Source organism: Onychostruthus taczanowskii, unplaced genomic scaffold (assembly GCF_017590055.1).
Source record: "Onychostruthus taczanowskii isolate IOZ18803 unplaced genomic scaffold, ASM1759005v1 scaffold118, whole genome shotgun sequence".
NCBI lineage: Eukaryota > Metazoa > Chordata > Aves > Passeriformes > Passeridae > Onychostruthus > Onychostruthus taczanowskii.
In genome coordinates this window covers 1132596-1146441 of record NW_024498329.1, presented here as the reverse complement: position 1 = coordinate 1146441, position 13846 = coordinate 1132596, and the positions used below count along the sequence as shown (strand labels likewise).

The following is a 13846-nucleotide window of genomic DNA, read 5'->3' as shown; positions in this document are numbered from 1 at the left end:
TTCCCTAGCTGATTTGTTGAGGGTTATATTTAAATCCACATTAAAATCTCCCCAGAAAAACACACAGGTCTGTGCATGCTCACATGTCCTCTCATTCTTGCTGCCTTTCACCATTGTCTTCTCCCATTGCTTTCCTGTGCTCGTAGCCTTAGACTCATTAAAGTGTGTTTGTGCCCCAGACACATGAGCTGTCAAACTTGCAGGAAATTTGAGGACTAAATCTATATAAAGGAAAATGTTATGTTTTATTTATATTTCATCATCAGAGTATTAAATACATGTTTGTTTATCATACATTAATTTGGCCTTTGTTGATCCCTCGGCTACCAAAGGTGGCAAGCTGAGAAACCTTTCAGTGGCTACCTAAGAAGTGTTTCTGTTTCTCAGTTCAGATGTAAGTATCAAACCCACTTGCAAAGCTCTTTATAAATCAGACACAAATAACTTTGATGCATTTGAAGGAAGTAAATTTCACAGCAGTATCTTCTTTGTAACACGGAAATTGCAGTATTCTAAGGAAAGAAAATATCCTTCCTAAGGCAATGTATTTAAAATACATAATAATAAGATGATGATGATGATGATGCTAGGATGACATCTTGTACAGCAAAATTCTTTCACTGTAATGTTCAGACTTCAAATAATTGAAAAAAGGGCAAGATATCACCAGAAGTACAGAACTCACTGGAAAAAAATAGTTTTTTCTTTGTTTTGTTTTTTTCCTATCCCAGTAAGTCAAGCTCTACGTTCCTTTTCCCTACTCTAAGGGACGTAAGTGCAACTCACTTGGCACCTCTGTGGAGTTAACAAAGGGGAACTGAGAGCAGAATGAGACCGAATGTCTGTGTAAGTATTGACATTTTAAATAATAGCTAAGGGTTTATGGCAGCAGTGTGGTTTTGAAAAAGTGGTTGCAGAAATAATCCAACAGTCCCCAGGACACAAACAAGGACAAATATCCAGAGAAACAGCCTGTCCACTACCATGGCAACATACTTCCAATCTTCAATGACCTGGAAGAAAAAGCCAATTAAAGATATTAGTAATTTGTCATATTCCTTTGGTCTTCCTTTCGCTAATGCTGAGTTTTTGTTTATCAAAATAAAAGGAAACTGGTCTCAAGGTTCAGGGAATAAACTGGCTTTAGGCTTTGTAAGGGATTTTTCTCCTACAACACATCTGAGCAGTGGAGAAAAATACAGTAAACATTTCTTAGCTTTCTTGGATACATCAGATACTGAGTGTGGCTGTCTGGTGTGGTGCCAGCCTTGAAGGGCCCACACTATAATTCAATTAACAAATTTCTTTCTTCAGCTTTAGTTTGTAAATGCTATTAATCTGAATGGGCAAAAATAGATGGTGTTTACTGCTGTTAAACAAGGTTAGCTTCAGAGTTCTTTTCTTATCAGCAGTCATCTTATTCATGGGGTTTAATGCATATTAATACTGTTGGTTTTATTAAAATGCCTTTTTGCTCTGCATGTGTTGTCTGTGAAAGTCATGGCCTTAGATTCTGTCTCAGACTGAAGTGACTAATTGGGCTATTATTGTAAAGGAGAAATGTAGCAATCTGCATTTGCATCTCAGGAATAATTTTTCCTCTCTCATTGATTCTGGTTACGCAGGGGATGTCTTCACATCAGTGACTTTATCATCCTTGTCAGTTGAATCATGTCTGATATTAGACCATTACATATTTTTCCTTCAGTGCACACTTTTCATTCCCACTGCCGCTAATGTAAATTGAATGCTTCTGCAGTCAGAATATATAAATGTACATGAACAGTTGTTATCAGACCGTTGTGATGAGGGAAGGAAGCAGAGAATAAAGGTAAGAATCTAGAAAAAAATGTATGTAATATCAGAGGACCATATGTGAAAAGCAGTAAATGGATTTTCAATATATAAAATGCTCTTGAACATTGTTCTTACTACCAAGTGAAAGCATTGTCGATCCTTTAGTGTGCACCCTTGCAAGAATTTCTGAGCTATTAGAAAACCTTTTCCTGCACTGTGAAGTCAGCTTCTGTTCAGTTTCAATGTTTACAAGCTCATGTCTAATGTTAATAGCTGAACTTCTTTATTTATATTGACAGTAATTTCAGTTAATAGAAAACATGAACTACTCAGCAGCATGCTCCTCTAGGGACTGCTGCAAGATCAGAAACCAGACTTTATTTAATCTGCTTGGCTGAGGTAGGGGCAGCACAACAGGAATAGAGAACCTGGAGTCTCACTGTGGTCTGGATTAGAGAGAGGACAAGGGGAGGTATGAGGATGATTTTTCCCAACTGTAGGCACTTGTCTAAATAAAACCCGTGACCCACCTGAATTTTCCAAGCATTATTCACAGTGTATCTATCAGCTCTATTGTGCTAGCTACAGGCCTGTGAGTAGGGCAGGGGAATAGAGCAGCAGCAGAGCTTAAATAACCAGTAATGAGTCTGGTGTATATATGCAAATAATGAAAGAAGTGTCAGCTCTGTTGAGGTTTTTAATCCTGCCCATGGTGTTTGCCATATACAGGCAGGTGTTTTGGTCTACAGAGGGTGTTTACAAGGGCTTCTACCAATTTTGCTAAATGCTCCTGCTGTGCTCAGTTAGGTAAATGAAGCATGGGCTGCAGGAAAGTTGTTTCTGGTTAACTTGGCCTGGCCATGGATCGAATCACAGTCTTATTGATTCACAGTGGTGAAAAATGGTCTATTTCTAACCCGGAACTGAATATTGTTTTCTTCCCCTGCCAATCACTTGAATGTGACAACAAAGCTTTTTTAAGTGTTTCATGACTTACTGGGCAATCAGCAAACTCTTTTTGTAGAAATAGCCATGTTATTTATCAGGAGAGTATTTGCAGTTATCAAATTGCTTTTCATTAATGGCATAAATTGTTTCCTCCTATGAGCTATATCTAGAATCTCTCTAAAATCTTGACAATAGCTAGAGAGTTCAAATATGTTTTCTGAGGAATAGCATGTTACAGAGGAAGACAGAAGATGAAGTTTGGAAGGGCAGGGATTTCTTATTTTTACTTACACTCTGGTCGTTGTCATCGCTTTTCATGTGCTCTGCTATAAAACTGACTCCATCAATTGCTTCTTGCACTTCAGGAGAAAATTTCGCACCTGTTCTTAACCTAAAATCTCGATGACTGCTGACATTGTCAGGTGTCTCAGAGACTTTCATATCATGTCTTTTGGCAGAAGCTGTATTCAAAAAATAGGTAGAGTTCTTGTAGAAGTCAGATGGCTCCATACAAGGATTCTCTGGTTTTGTCTTTTTGCAGTTGCATGGCTTTTGCTGTGGAGGATTATTTTCTGGGCGCTTCATGAACAAATAGGCTGGGAGCCTTTCAAGGAAAACCATCTTTACCCAAGGGGGCATAGTGTGAGTACTGGGAGATCTGTGGTGGACATTGAGCACACAGACACTGGTAACTATTGAGAAGGTCACCAGCACCATTGTAAACATGAGATACTTGCCAATCAGCGGAACATCTAGAGATGTTGGAGGGACAATTTTGGAGATCAGCAGCAAGAACACAGTCAAGGCAAGCAGCACAGATATGCATAAAGTCATTTTTTCACCACAGTCTGAAGGCAAGTAGAATACTAGGATGGCTAAGGATGTAATTAGCACACAGGGAATGATAAGATTGATGGTATAAAAAAGTGGTTTCCTTTTAATAATGAAGTCATATGTCACATCGACATAATTGGGGTCCAGAGGGTTTACAGTCCTTCTTCCTGGGAGTGCTACAATGTCCCACTCTCCGCTCGGTGTGAAGTCGTCCATGCTCGCCATGGAAGTCTTGAGCACCATATCAATTTCTGTGTGGTCGTACGTCCAGGACCGGAACTTGAGGGTGCAGTTTTGTTGGTCAAATGGGAAATGCTTCACCTCAATCTTGCAGGCACTCTTGTAAATGGCTGGTGGCAACCAGCGAATGCTTCCATTGTTATTTACAATGGCATTTGTGTACAGCGAGACTTCGTACGTGCCGTCCGCACTAACGAGAGGAGAAAAGAGAAAGGGGAGGAAGTGATAAAATATTAGGAGAAAAAACATAGTTCAAAACAGAAAAGGTCAGACATTCTTGACCTTGTGGGCCCCAGTTGTTCTGAGAATCAAAGTTTAGTAATACTATTATTCTGAAATCTATGCTGTAGGGAGCTAAACTTGATAGGGAGACCAATGTATGCATTTCTCCCAGTCAGATAGTTGATTTTTGGTCCAATACTTACAGAAAAAAAAAGTTGTAAAATTATAATACACACCTCTGTTTCATCCAAAGAAATCAATGTATTTTGTAAATGTTTGCTCAAGTAATCAAAGCTTCCTGCATCTCTGAAAGCTAAGCAAAAATGAGATCATCCCATGTGAAAACAGAGGGATTTGGAGTGTAGCCACTGCTAAGAACACAGAGCAACACTCCTAAATGACTTGGACAAGGAATTAAGGATGAGCTGCATTAGTTAGAAATGCAGGGAGAGTGTAGGCAGAGGAAATGTAATTATATGGCTTATAATTTATTGCATCTCTCCAGTTAATGTTTACTTATTACAAAACCAGAACAGACAAGCCACAGCGTTCTTAGTGCCCACAAATAATCTTGGCTTTGTGTCCCTTCCAACTGCTGAACCAGGGGAGTCTTCTATGTTCTGATGGGCCCTTTAACTTAGGGAGAAGATCATTGTCAGGCACTAGCATCTCCTCCTGCCCAGCAGTGTGAGCCAACAAGGTAGGGCTGTTTAAGCCATTAAGTATCCCAAGGTAGTGTTTGTTAGCAAGGCATCATGGAGAAGAGTTATTTCAGTGCTAAGGGTGATTTCTTTTTTTTTTCCCCTAAGCAGAGAAATGCTACAAATATCTAAGGCTTGGCACATGTGTCTGAATCAGTTAGGTTTGACTCTGAGCCCTTTCCAGAGTCAAACTGGGTGAGGCAGTGAGCGCCTGTCACTGAGCTGAGACGTTTGCAGTTAATTCATGCAGACAGTGAAACAACCAGATATGGGAGTGAGTGGCTACAGCCACTAATAGGGGTCATTGCCAATAAGGTAGCTATGTTTTGGAAAATGAATTGTATCTTAGTTGGCATATCTCTACTCCCTGAGTTAGCTTTGCCATCATGCCAGGCCATGTGCTGGGCAGAATCCTGGGCTGGGAGTATGTGAGTTCTGGTGCTGACTGCCCTGTCTGAGTGGTGGGGCTGCACCCCCAGAGCCCTGTGCACAGGTCACACACAGAGCTGTGGGCATGAGGACATGCTTTGTGTTTCCTGAGCACCTCAAACCGACTGATGCCTGTGAAACTCTGCTCCAGCAGCAGGAAGCTGTCCTTTAGCTAAAATTTAATTGAAGCTTTGTACTAATGTAGAAATCCATTACAGTGTGGCTTGTTCCTGTGCATTTAAGAAACCTTTTGAAACTATTCCTTTCTATTTTTACAACCTATTAAACAGTATCACTTGGCCAGTAGCAAAAAGAAGCAGAGGGCAGAGGCACAATTTACCAGAACAAGCTTTGAGCAGGCAGAGTACATCCTAATCCACTGGCTGAATTATTTTGTGACTAATACACTAGGTTTAAATGTTCATCAAATCTGGTTTCCAGTAGTAGGATTCCAAGGACTTAACTCAGTTATATATAAACTTCCTGAGTTTCCCATCTGTATATGTTCATAAATCATCATGTGTTCTTGAATTCATTGGTTTTCAAAGTATCATGAAATTATAAATTTTGATTATTAAAAAAAAAAAAGCTTATGATCCACTTCAGTGTTTTGCCAGAGACTTAAACCAAAGCAAAACAAAATTGTCAGTTAGCTGTCTGTTTGAAAGAGGAACTGAAGTGTGATATTTTTCTCAGTACTATAAAGCAACAGGGTCAAATGCTGACAGATTTCTTATGTATTTATAGAATGGGTTTTTTTCAGTGCTTTATGAAAATTGAGTATGATTTGGTTTTCTACATGAACTCCTGGAGTTATGGTATGTGTGAACTCTGTAACAGATTTGTGTCTTGGGGTCTGTGGTAGAAGAAAGAGAGGGGGAAGAAGGAAACAAAACTGTATCTCAGCCCCTAAGATGTCTGATAGGATTCCAGATGTCTTCTTGCAACTGCACTTATACCTACAATTTATTCTTTCCATACAGTCTATTTTCATATAAATCTGTCTCAGTTGTGAGCTTTGGCATGGATCCTCTGCTGTAACTGCTCACACTGCAGACATCTTCCAGCTCTGCTGGAATTTCTTTAACCAGAGTGCTGATGGTGAAAATTATCTTTGAGCCCAGTAGCCCAGTCAGATACACTTGCTACCATCTAAAAGTGACAAAATTCAATTTAAAAATTTTACCAGACCTACTTCATTGTTTCTGATATTTGTTCCTTGGATATAATTTTGTTCATTGTCTGTGTAAACTACACCAGTTTTACTTACTTGTTGTAAAGCACAATGTCTGGCAACCAGATGTGTTTTGCAGGTATTCTCAGCTTATTTATTCCTTCATAGTCAGAGGGCTTCCAAGCCAGCCGATAATCAATCCACTCCTAAGAGAAGAATTGTACAGTAGTGATGGGAGTGTCCAGACCAGCACTAACAAAACAATCATGTGATGGAGTGAGAGCAGTTGTATTTGTGGTTTGCAAGAGCCATTAGTCTGTGGGTTTGTTACCTGGTTCAGCCAGACGTTTGTAGTCATGATCTGCTCCCGTTCATTCTGCAGGGAAAAAACAGAGACAAAAACTAAAATATTTCACTTTATTGCAGTAATAAGATTTATTTATTCAGTGGGTTTTTGAGCATGATTTTGTCTAGTGTATTTCAAGACAGACATTTCTCTGAGGTACAATGACCAGTCTTGTACACATACTGATGATAAGCAGTAACCCCATAAATGTAGAATTCCAAATGCCTTTTAACAAGAACAGTTATGGCAGGAGTGAGTGGAGTTACTTGGAAACAATGACCACCACTTTGCTAAGCTGGTTTCCTCCCTCATTCCACCCCACTTCTCCACCCTTGATTTGAAACAGGAGGGACAATTGACCATCAGGGAGGCCTACATGATGTTGGGTGAGGTTGGTGTAAGGTTTGCCATGTAGTCTTTCAGCTGGCAGGCTCTGCTTCACGAACTGCTGTGTCTGGATAGCAGTCCAGAAGAGAAACTTCTCTGTAGAAGATCTGTCAGGAGGATTTCTGCAGGAAAATGAGTTAATTGTGTGATCCTGAAGATGCTTGAGATTGTTGGAGCCTGCAAGATGCCTAATTTTGTTCTGTTGGAAGAGCGAGGCTATAAAGGGATAGGGACTGAGCTGTGCTGGTCTTGGTCTTTGCCCATTCATCCACCGTGCTTAGGCTGTTGATCACCAGGGCCTCTGGAGCAAGATACCTCCCTTTTTATGCCCAGAATCAGCAGTCTGAGGAGACATTGTGCTCGTGGTGGTAGTGCAGGATATAAGGATACACGTCTGTGTGCAGATGGAGCTCCCCAGGAGAGAGCACTTAACTAAAATCATCTGGTATACATGCCATTGAATCCTGAGTGTATATGTATATACATCTAGGAGTACCTATATATATTATATCCAGTCTGCATGGGTGTATGAAACCTCAGCTATTTGTACAGTTTCCCTTACGTTCCAACAGAGTCTTTCTCATTTCCTCTTGAATTTCAGAATGTAAATTCTTTATGTCTCTAAAAGTTTGAAGCAGTCCAGTCACTAACCCTTACACAAATTCTGACAAGGGAGGCAGTCATCTGTATCTTCTCTGTCATCCAGGGAGAGCAGCAGAGTTGAAAGCCCCAGTTCAGGAAATTATTCCCACTTATATACTGGCTCTTGTTCCCACTGCAGTTTATGTTAACCTCTCTTAGTAAAGATGTGTTTATACCTCAGAATAACTGTCAAACACATACTAACCTTGTGGGTGAAAGTGTATTTTAGACCCACTGAAGTAATTGTTATTGAATATGAGGAGTTGCTTTCATGAGGATTGTTTAAACCATGTTAAGCTATTCCAGCCAGAACTGTGTATTTTTCTTTACAGCATTCCAGTGTTCTTTATTAATATGCCTGATATGTCATATGATTTGGATGTGGCTTTGTAGCTTGTTTTCAGGCCATTGAACCCCTTCAGCAGAAGATGGATTAGCATTCCACTGGTGGTGGATGGTGTGCACGTCGCTGGTGTGCACTGTCCAGGATAGGTCCTGATCTGGGGTAACTTACAGTAGCTGTACTGAAATCAGTGGAATCATTTTGAATTTTAGCTAGATGAAAGTCTGTTGGATGAAGATCTGACCCCATCCTTCAAAGCTTAGGCATAGCCTGATTTCCCCATTGTAGCTCCATTGTGAGGTATAAAACTGGTAAATTGCGTGTATGGGCTCTGCCTATTAACAGTGTTACACAAATGAGAAAAGAGCAGAGATGCAGCAATGCCAGTATAACTACTAATTAGAGTGCTGTGCAGGTAGTATTGAATGTAAAGGCATAGCCTAATTGGAACTTACCACACTGATAAGCTGTGCCAGGGAAACCTGCAGTTCTATGGATACCAACTGGGAGGAGTTGACAGCTGGTCGAATTAACTTATTGTACCTGTCAGGACTCAGCAGGTGGTTCATTAGTTTTTCTTCAGCATCTGCTGCCATGCTTCCTGTAAAGCATCACAAAACAGAATTAGAGAAGGGAGACTAAAGTCATGATGTAGGGCTCACAGAATATCTGTGCATCAGATCATCTTTGGGAAATAATGACAGCTTTTGATTTTCTAAAGGCTTGTGTGAACAGGAGGATAGGGTGCTTGCACTGATATCTGTTCTGCTGAAGCTGACTGTCTTTCACAGAGCACAGATCAAAGCAGATCCCTTTCAGGGTTTTTTGCAATAAAATGTGAAGCTCAAATAGGTAGATACTTTTGGGAATTACACTCAGAAATAGAAACTGGGAGCAAACCACCCTCTTGATAGCAGGGGAAGAATTATTCTATGATCCAAAGGGAGGGATCCAGCTGTGACTTCTCTCTTTAGTGCTATAGGAGACAGAGTTGTAGGTACACATTCAAATTTAAAGCCTCTGCTTTATGTAGAGAAAACCAGGGGATAAGCTTTAGGAGTCATAAAGGATTTTTAATGACTGGGGACTCTCTGGTAGCTAGTGATGTTTCTGTTTCAAAATTTGAAAACCCAAGGCAATATCTTAGATTTACTTCATTGGAAGCAAAACCTGATTTGTGGACTAGCACAAATACTGTAAATCTTTGCCAAAGCTGGAGTCCAGTGACTACAAAATACAGCATCTACAGGTTACTATCAAACAAGCCTGAACATTCCCTGTGGAGCAGAGCAGCTTCTGGCACAATCCCAGGGTCATTTATTCATTTATTCTGTTCTCATGTTCTTTGTGTGCTTTTTAAAGTCACCCCAGTGGACTTTCAAACCACTGTTGACCCCCTGACCATACTGGTGAGCAAGGTCCTGCTAACATCCTGCTGACAGAACCGAGCCAGAGACTCTGTGCTGGGCAGGTCTGTGCTGTGGTGCTGATTAAATCACTGTGTTAGTGGAAGCAGGCTCCAATACAATGGATAGAATACCTCTTCCATAGAAAAGGTCACCTAATTCAGCTCACCTAATTCACCTCTAGACATTGCAGAAATGAGGGTAGTGTCCTTACAGCATACATGCTTCGTTATTTCCCAGAGCAATTTCACACAGTAAAAAACACTGGACATGCAAGTATTTTAAATTTGTGGTGCATTAATTTGTTTTGGGGTTTTTTTATGTTGTAGCATATCCATGAAATCTGGGGAAAGGCAGACACCAAAAAGTCAGGATCAAATAAGCTGCCAAAATTCGTGTGCATGTCTAGAAGGTGCCACATTTCCTCGTGACCTGGGCTGCAAGTTGATAGGCTGAACAAGTCTCTCTTTAAACTTGAAATTCTTCTGAATCCAACTTGGGTTAAAAAGATACCCTAAGACCTCCTTGTTTCTGATCCAGTGAGAAAGTGAAGTGAAGTAAAAGGAAAGATTATCAAACAGAGATTTCACGTCTAAGAAAGACCAGGCTTGATTTAATTCTTGTAAGACCAGCATGGACTGTGGCCTGGTAGCCCAAATTCTTCACCTCAACTATAACACTGTTCTTCAGAATATGCTTTTCAAATACTTTCCAAGGCACTTGGATGAATGTATCTGTGTTTGTTGGGTCAGTTTGTTTTTTGATTCACACTTGCTTTGTACCTTCCTGCAAATTGTTATAAAAGCCCTATACCACGTGATATTTTAATATGACATTTGTTCTCAATGCAAGGTGCCTAATCAAAAGCTTATGCTAGAGCTATGCTGAGTCTTGCTAAGCTTCAGATTCTGGGGTGGTTTTCTTCTGTATAGCAATCAAAGAAAAGCTAAATTAGATACTGTGAAGAAAAGAGGGCTGTGTTCTAGGAATGAATCTTCTTGTGGTTATTAGGATAGGTTAGAAGTTCTGTGGTAGTTCAATAGAGAATCCTTGTTAAAGTTGTTTTATTGTGTTCTTTGGTGGAGTTTTATGTTGGGTTTGTTTGTAGTAGATTTTTTTTAGTAGACATTCCCACTGTTGCATATGTAAGTGATGTAAGCATATGACTATAATTCAAATATAAATAAATCGTCAGTGGGTTTGTTTCATTCAGTGGTCACTGAATACTGTTAGCAAAGATGTGAGTTCTTGTTTGACTTGTTAACTATGTCTTCACTGCATTGCTGCCTTTGTCTGTGGGTATTCCAGCACAGAGAGTATTTGCTAAACATGGAGTAAGGGGTAGGAACTGTAGAATATTTGCAGAAAGCTAATTCTGGATTTGCAATTAGTTTTTACTCTGAAACCTGCTTTTAGCAATCACAGTCGTCTGGTATGCAAATCCAGACATGGTGTGGGGTCTGCATCTCTGATGAGAACAGCTGAGATTTCCAAGTACTGACTGTTAATAAACTTTATGTGGATTAATGACAAACCATGACTTTAGTTATAAAAAATATTTATTCAACAATGAATACCTTTGAGAAATTATTACCTGCTCTTAGTGAAGGCATTCCTTCACTAGGGATAATCCTTTGTAAAATTCCAGCCTTTGTAACTTAGTAATAAGAAATAAAGGGACTGCTCTGTCACCTGTATCATACACCACTAGATGTCAGCCCTACACTGCCTTAAAACTTGTTAAAACCAATCTCTCCGTAAATACTGGCGAAAAATTAGTGTTTCTTGTCTAACTTTTACAGTCTTCTTTCCATTAACAATCTACATATAAACCAGATGGCAATTAATGAGAACAAAATTACCAGGCATCCAGTTTCATCTTTATGTGCATTGCGTGTGAGTAGCCAGGCTTTTGAAATGTCTCTTTTTCCTCTCAGGGTTGGAAGAAATGGAAATCCAGTTTCCCCCATAAACTGTTTTTTCCAAATGGCAGTAATCACCAGAGATGTTGCAGACGTTAGACTGATGCTTTTAGACAAATTACTTTAACAACAATGATCAAGCAGTCCTAATTTGGGAGTGGAGTATCTTTGTGTACTGAAAGCAGCAAATAAATAAAGCCCATTGGGGTGGATCCTGAGCTGGGGAAATTATTTTAGCCTCACTGAACACGCTACACGTCTGCTCTGTGACAAGGAGAGCAATCACCACGTACCTTGCAGTACACATTCCTCAGAAAGTTCGTTTTCTCTGTGGGACTATGAGCATGAAAAAAAAAAATTGCACCAAGATGCTTCCAATTTCACAGCAAAAGAAACTAAACCACAGACTTAATTCGCTCTGCTGTGGAGACTTTTCTTGTTGCATAGTCTAATTTAAATACATAAAGGGAAATAATTAGACATGCTGTCTTACACTGCTTGATTTCGGTGTAATAACAAATTCATTGGAGTGATTTCCACAGAAAAGAATAAGGAGCAAAGCTGAGAGATACAGGCAAGTTCACTGTTATTGCTGTCTACATTTCAAAATGTAACATAAGACATATTTCTAGTATTTCTCTGAACTCAGTTCTCATAATAAACATTGAAATAATATTTGTTTAGGAGTAGCACTGTAGCATGTGTTACCATTTTAATCCTTTACTCTCTCAGGCATAAGTGACATACCAAGTTCCCATCTGTATTTAGTAAAGAGCAAGTAAGAAGCAGCAATGAAGCAGTCCCATTTTCTTCTCAGAAATTACTTCATGATGTTGTTACTTCTCGACATATTCTCAAGCAAAAAGACTTTCATAGCCTCTTGAAAGAACACATACTGATTTGGAATGTTTTTTGTTCCAGTGGAAGTAGCAGTGAATTTACTGTATTTTAAAGATTTTTAATTTTTACGTTGCAATTAATGCAAATAAAAAAGGAAGCACTCAGGTGTTAGAAGTGCATAGTTTAAAAATCTAAAGTGGGCCCTCACTCTCCTTTTGTTAACAGCAGATGTTTTCTGAAGTTATCTTTCAGAGACAGAAGAAACAAAACAAGTGTGGAACAAACAGACAAAAATGGGAAGTGTGTAATCTGAGGATCTTGGTTTAGTTTCAGCCAGTTTCTCTCAGAGCACTTCAGAGGAGCCTCTCCATGGGAAGAAGCTCCCATGCTAAATGCACTATTTCATGCTGCTCTCAGGCTGTTGTGTTGGCTAAAACATACCCAAGAAATCCTGACAGACTGAGGGAAACATTCTTGTATAAAAGGCATAAATACATGGGTTTTGTAGCATATATTTACATATGACAAATTAATTTAAACTGTTTCCATTCTAATTTAAAAAATTAGGAAGTATAAACTTTGTAAAATATAGGAACTTTGTAAAATAATGGTAGAAGGATGAGATCTGTCACATTTATGGATCATGTCGTGGTTCATTTTTTCACCTTCAGCACAATATGCTGCTTTTCCTATCACAGATGATGCTGGGAGCATCTAAATGGATATTATTTAGTCATTATCATTGTCATGTCCTACAGTTATGTAATTTTATATCCAACCTATCTGTCCATATTCGTCGTAGTGCATGTGCTGATACCAAACAAGCCCAAATCAACACTAAAATAATCAATTTTATACATCCTCTTAAAGTCAGCAACCTCCCGAGGTGATGGTTACAAATTGTCTGTGAGCTCATGTCACTGCCTTGCCTCTTACCCCCAAAAGCTCTCGCTGTTCTGGAACTGTAGGAGAAAGAAAAGGTCACTTACCGTTCAGACAAAAGGAGCCCACTACAACGAGAACGAGGGGGTACATTTTCCTCGTGGCAGTAAGAAGATGTGGATTACTGTTCTTCAGCTTGGACAGCTGGCAATAGGCTCTGTTGGCAGGGATGCACAGGGAAGAGATGGAAAAGCAAACCTGAATCTTGGAGGTATGAAATGCCAGGAAAGAGACAGACAGTAGGACCTGACAGAAGCGTTCTGCAAAGTGCAATTTTCCTGAGCATAGTGGTCCCTCCCCCTTTGCAGCTGTTTAAAGAGCTTTGTGAAGAGGAAAAGCAAATAAGAAGAGTGAGCATAATGTGATAATGTTGAAAAAGAGGAAATGAAAGAGCAAGCTAAGGGACGTGATGTACAAAACACAACTGCTTAATTCTTGCTACCAGATAACATTTAAAAGGCTTTCTGATTAATGAGTGCAGTGGGTGAGAACAGCTGTGTGGGAAGAACTGGTTAAACTTTGTGCCATAAAACCTCTTAGTGTCAATAAATTATAGCCCCAGCAGAGGGTTATTTTCTGTGTAAAGAGAGAAAGTTTAGTACCTACTGCCAACCCTTTTCCACTCCAAGGCCCACACATGTGATCTCTTTAAACTAGAGCTCCAAAAACTTCT

The 13846-nt window shown here is 39.6% G+C and overlaps 1 protein-coding gene across 1 annotated transcript; it reads right to left on the bottom strand.

Moving 5' to 3' along the window:
• Positions 1 to 480: 480 nt before the first annotated feature.
• Positions 481 to 13427, bottom strand: CHRNB4 (cholinergic receptor nicotinic beta 4 subunit). The gene is made up of 6 exons (XM_041427651.1): positions 13221 to 13427; positions 8519 to 8664; positions 6677 to 6721; positions 6442 to 6551; positions 3037 to 4009; positions 481 to 1013 (listed from the first exon to the last, which is right to left on the bottom strand). The coding sequence occupies exons 1-6, from the start codon at positions 13264 to 13266 to the stop codon at positions 873 to 875; spliced, it is 1461 nt and encodes a 486-aa protein (XP_041283585.1). The 5' UTR covers positions 13267 to 13427; the 3' UTR covers positions 481 to 872.
• Positions 13428 to 13846: the final 419 nt, after the last annotated feature.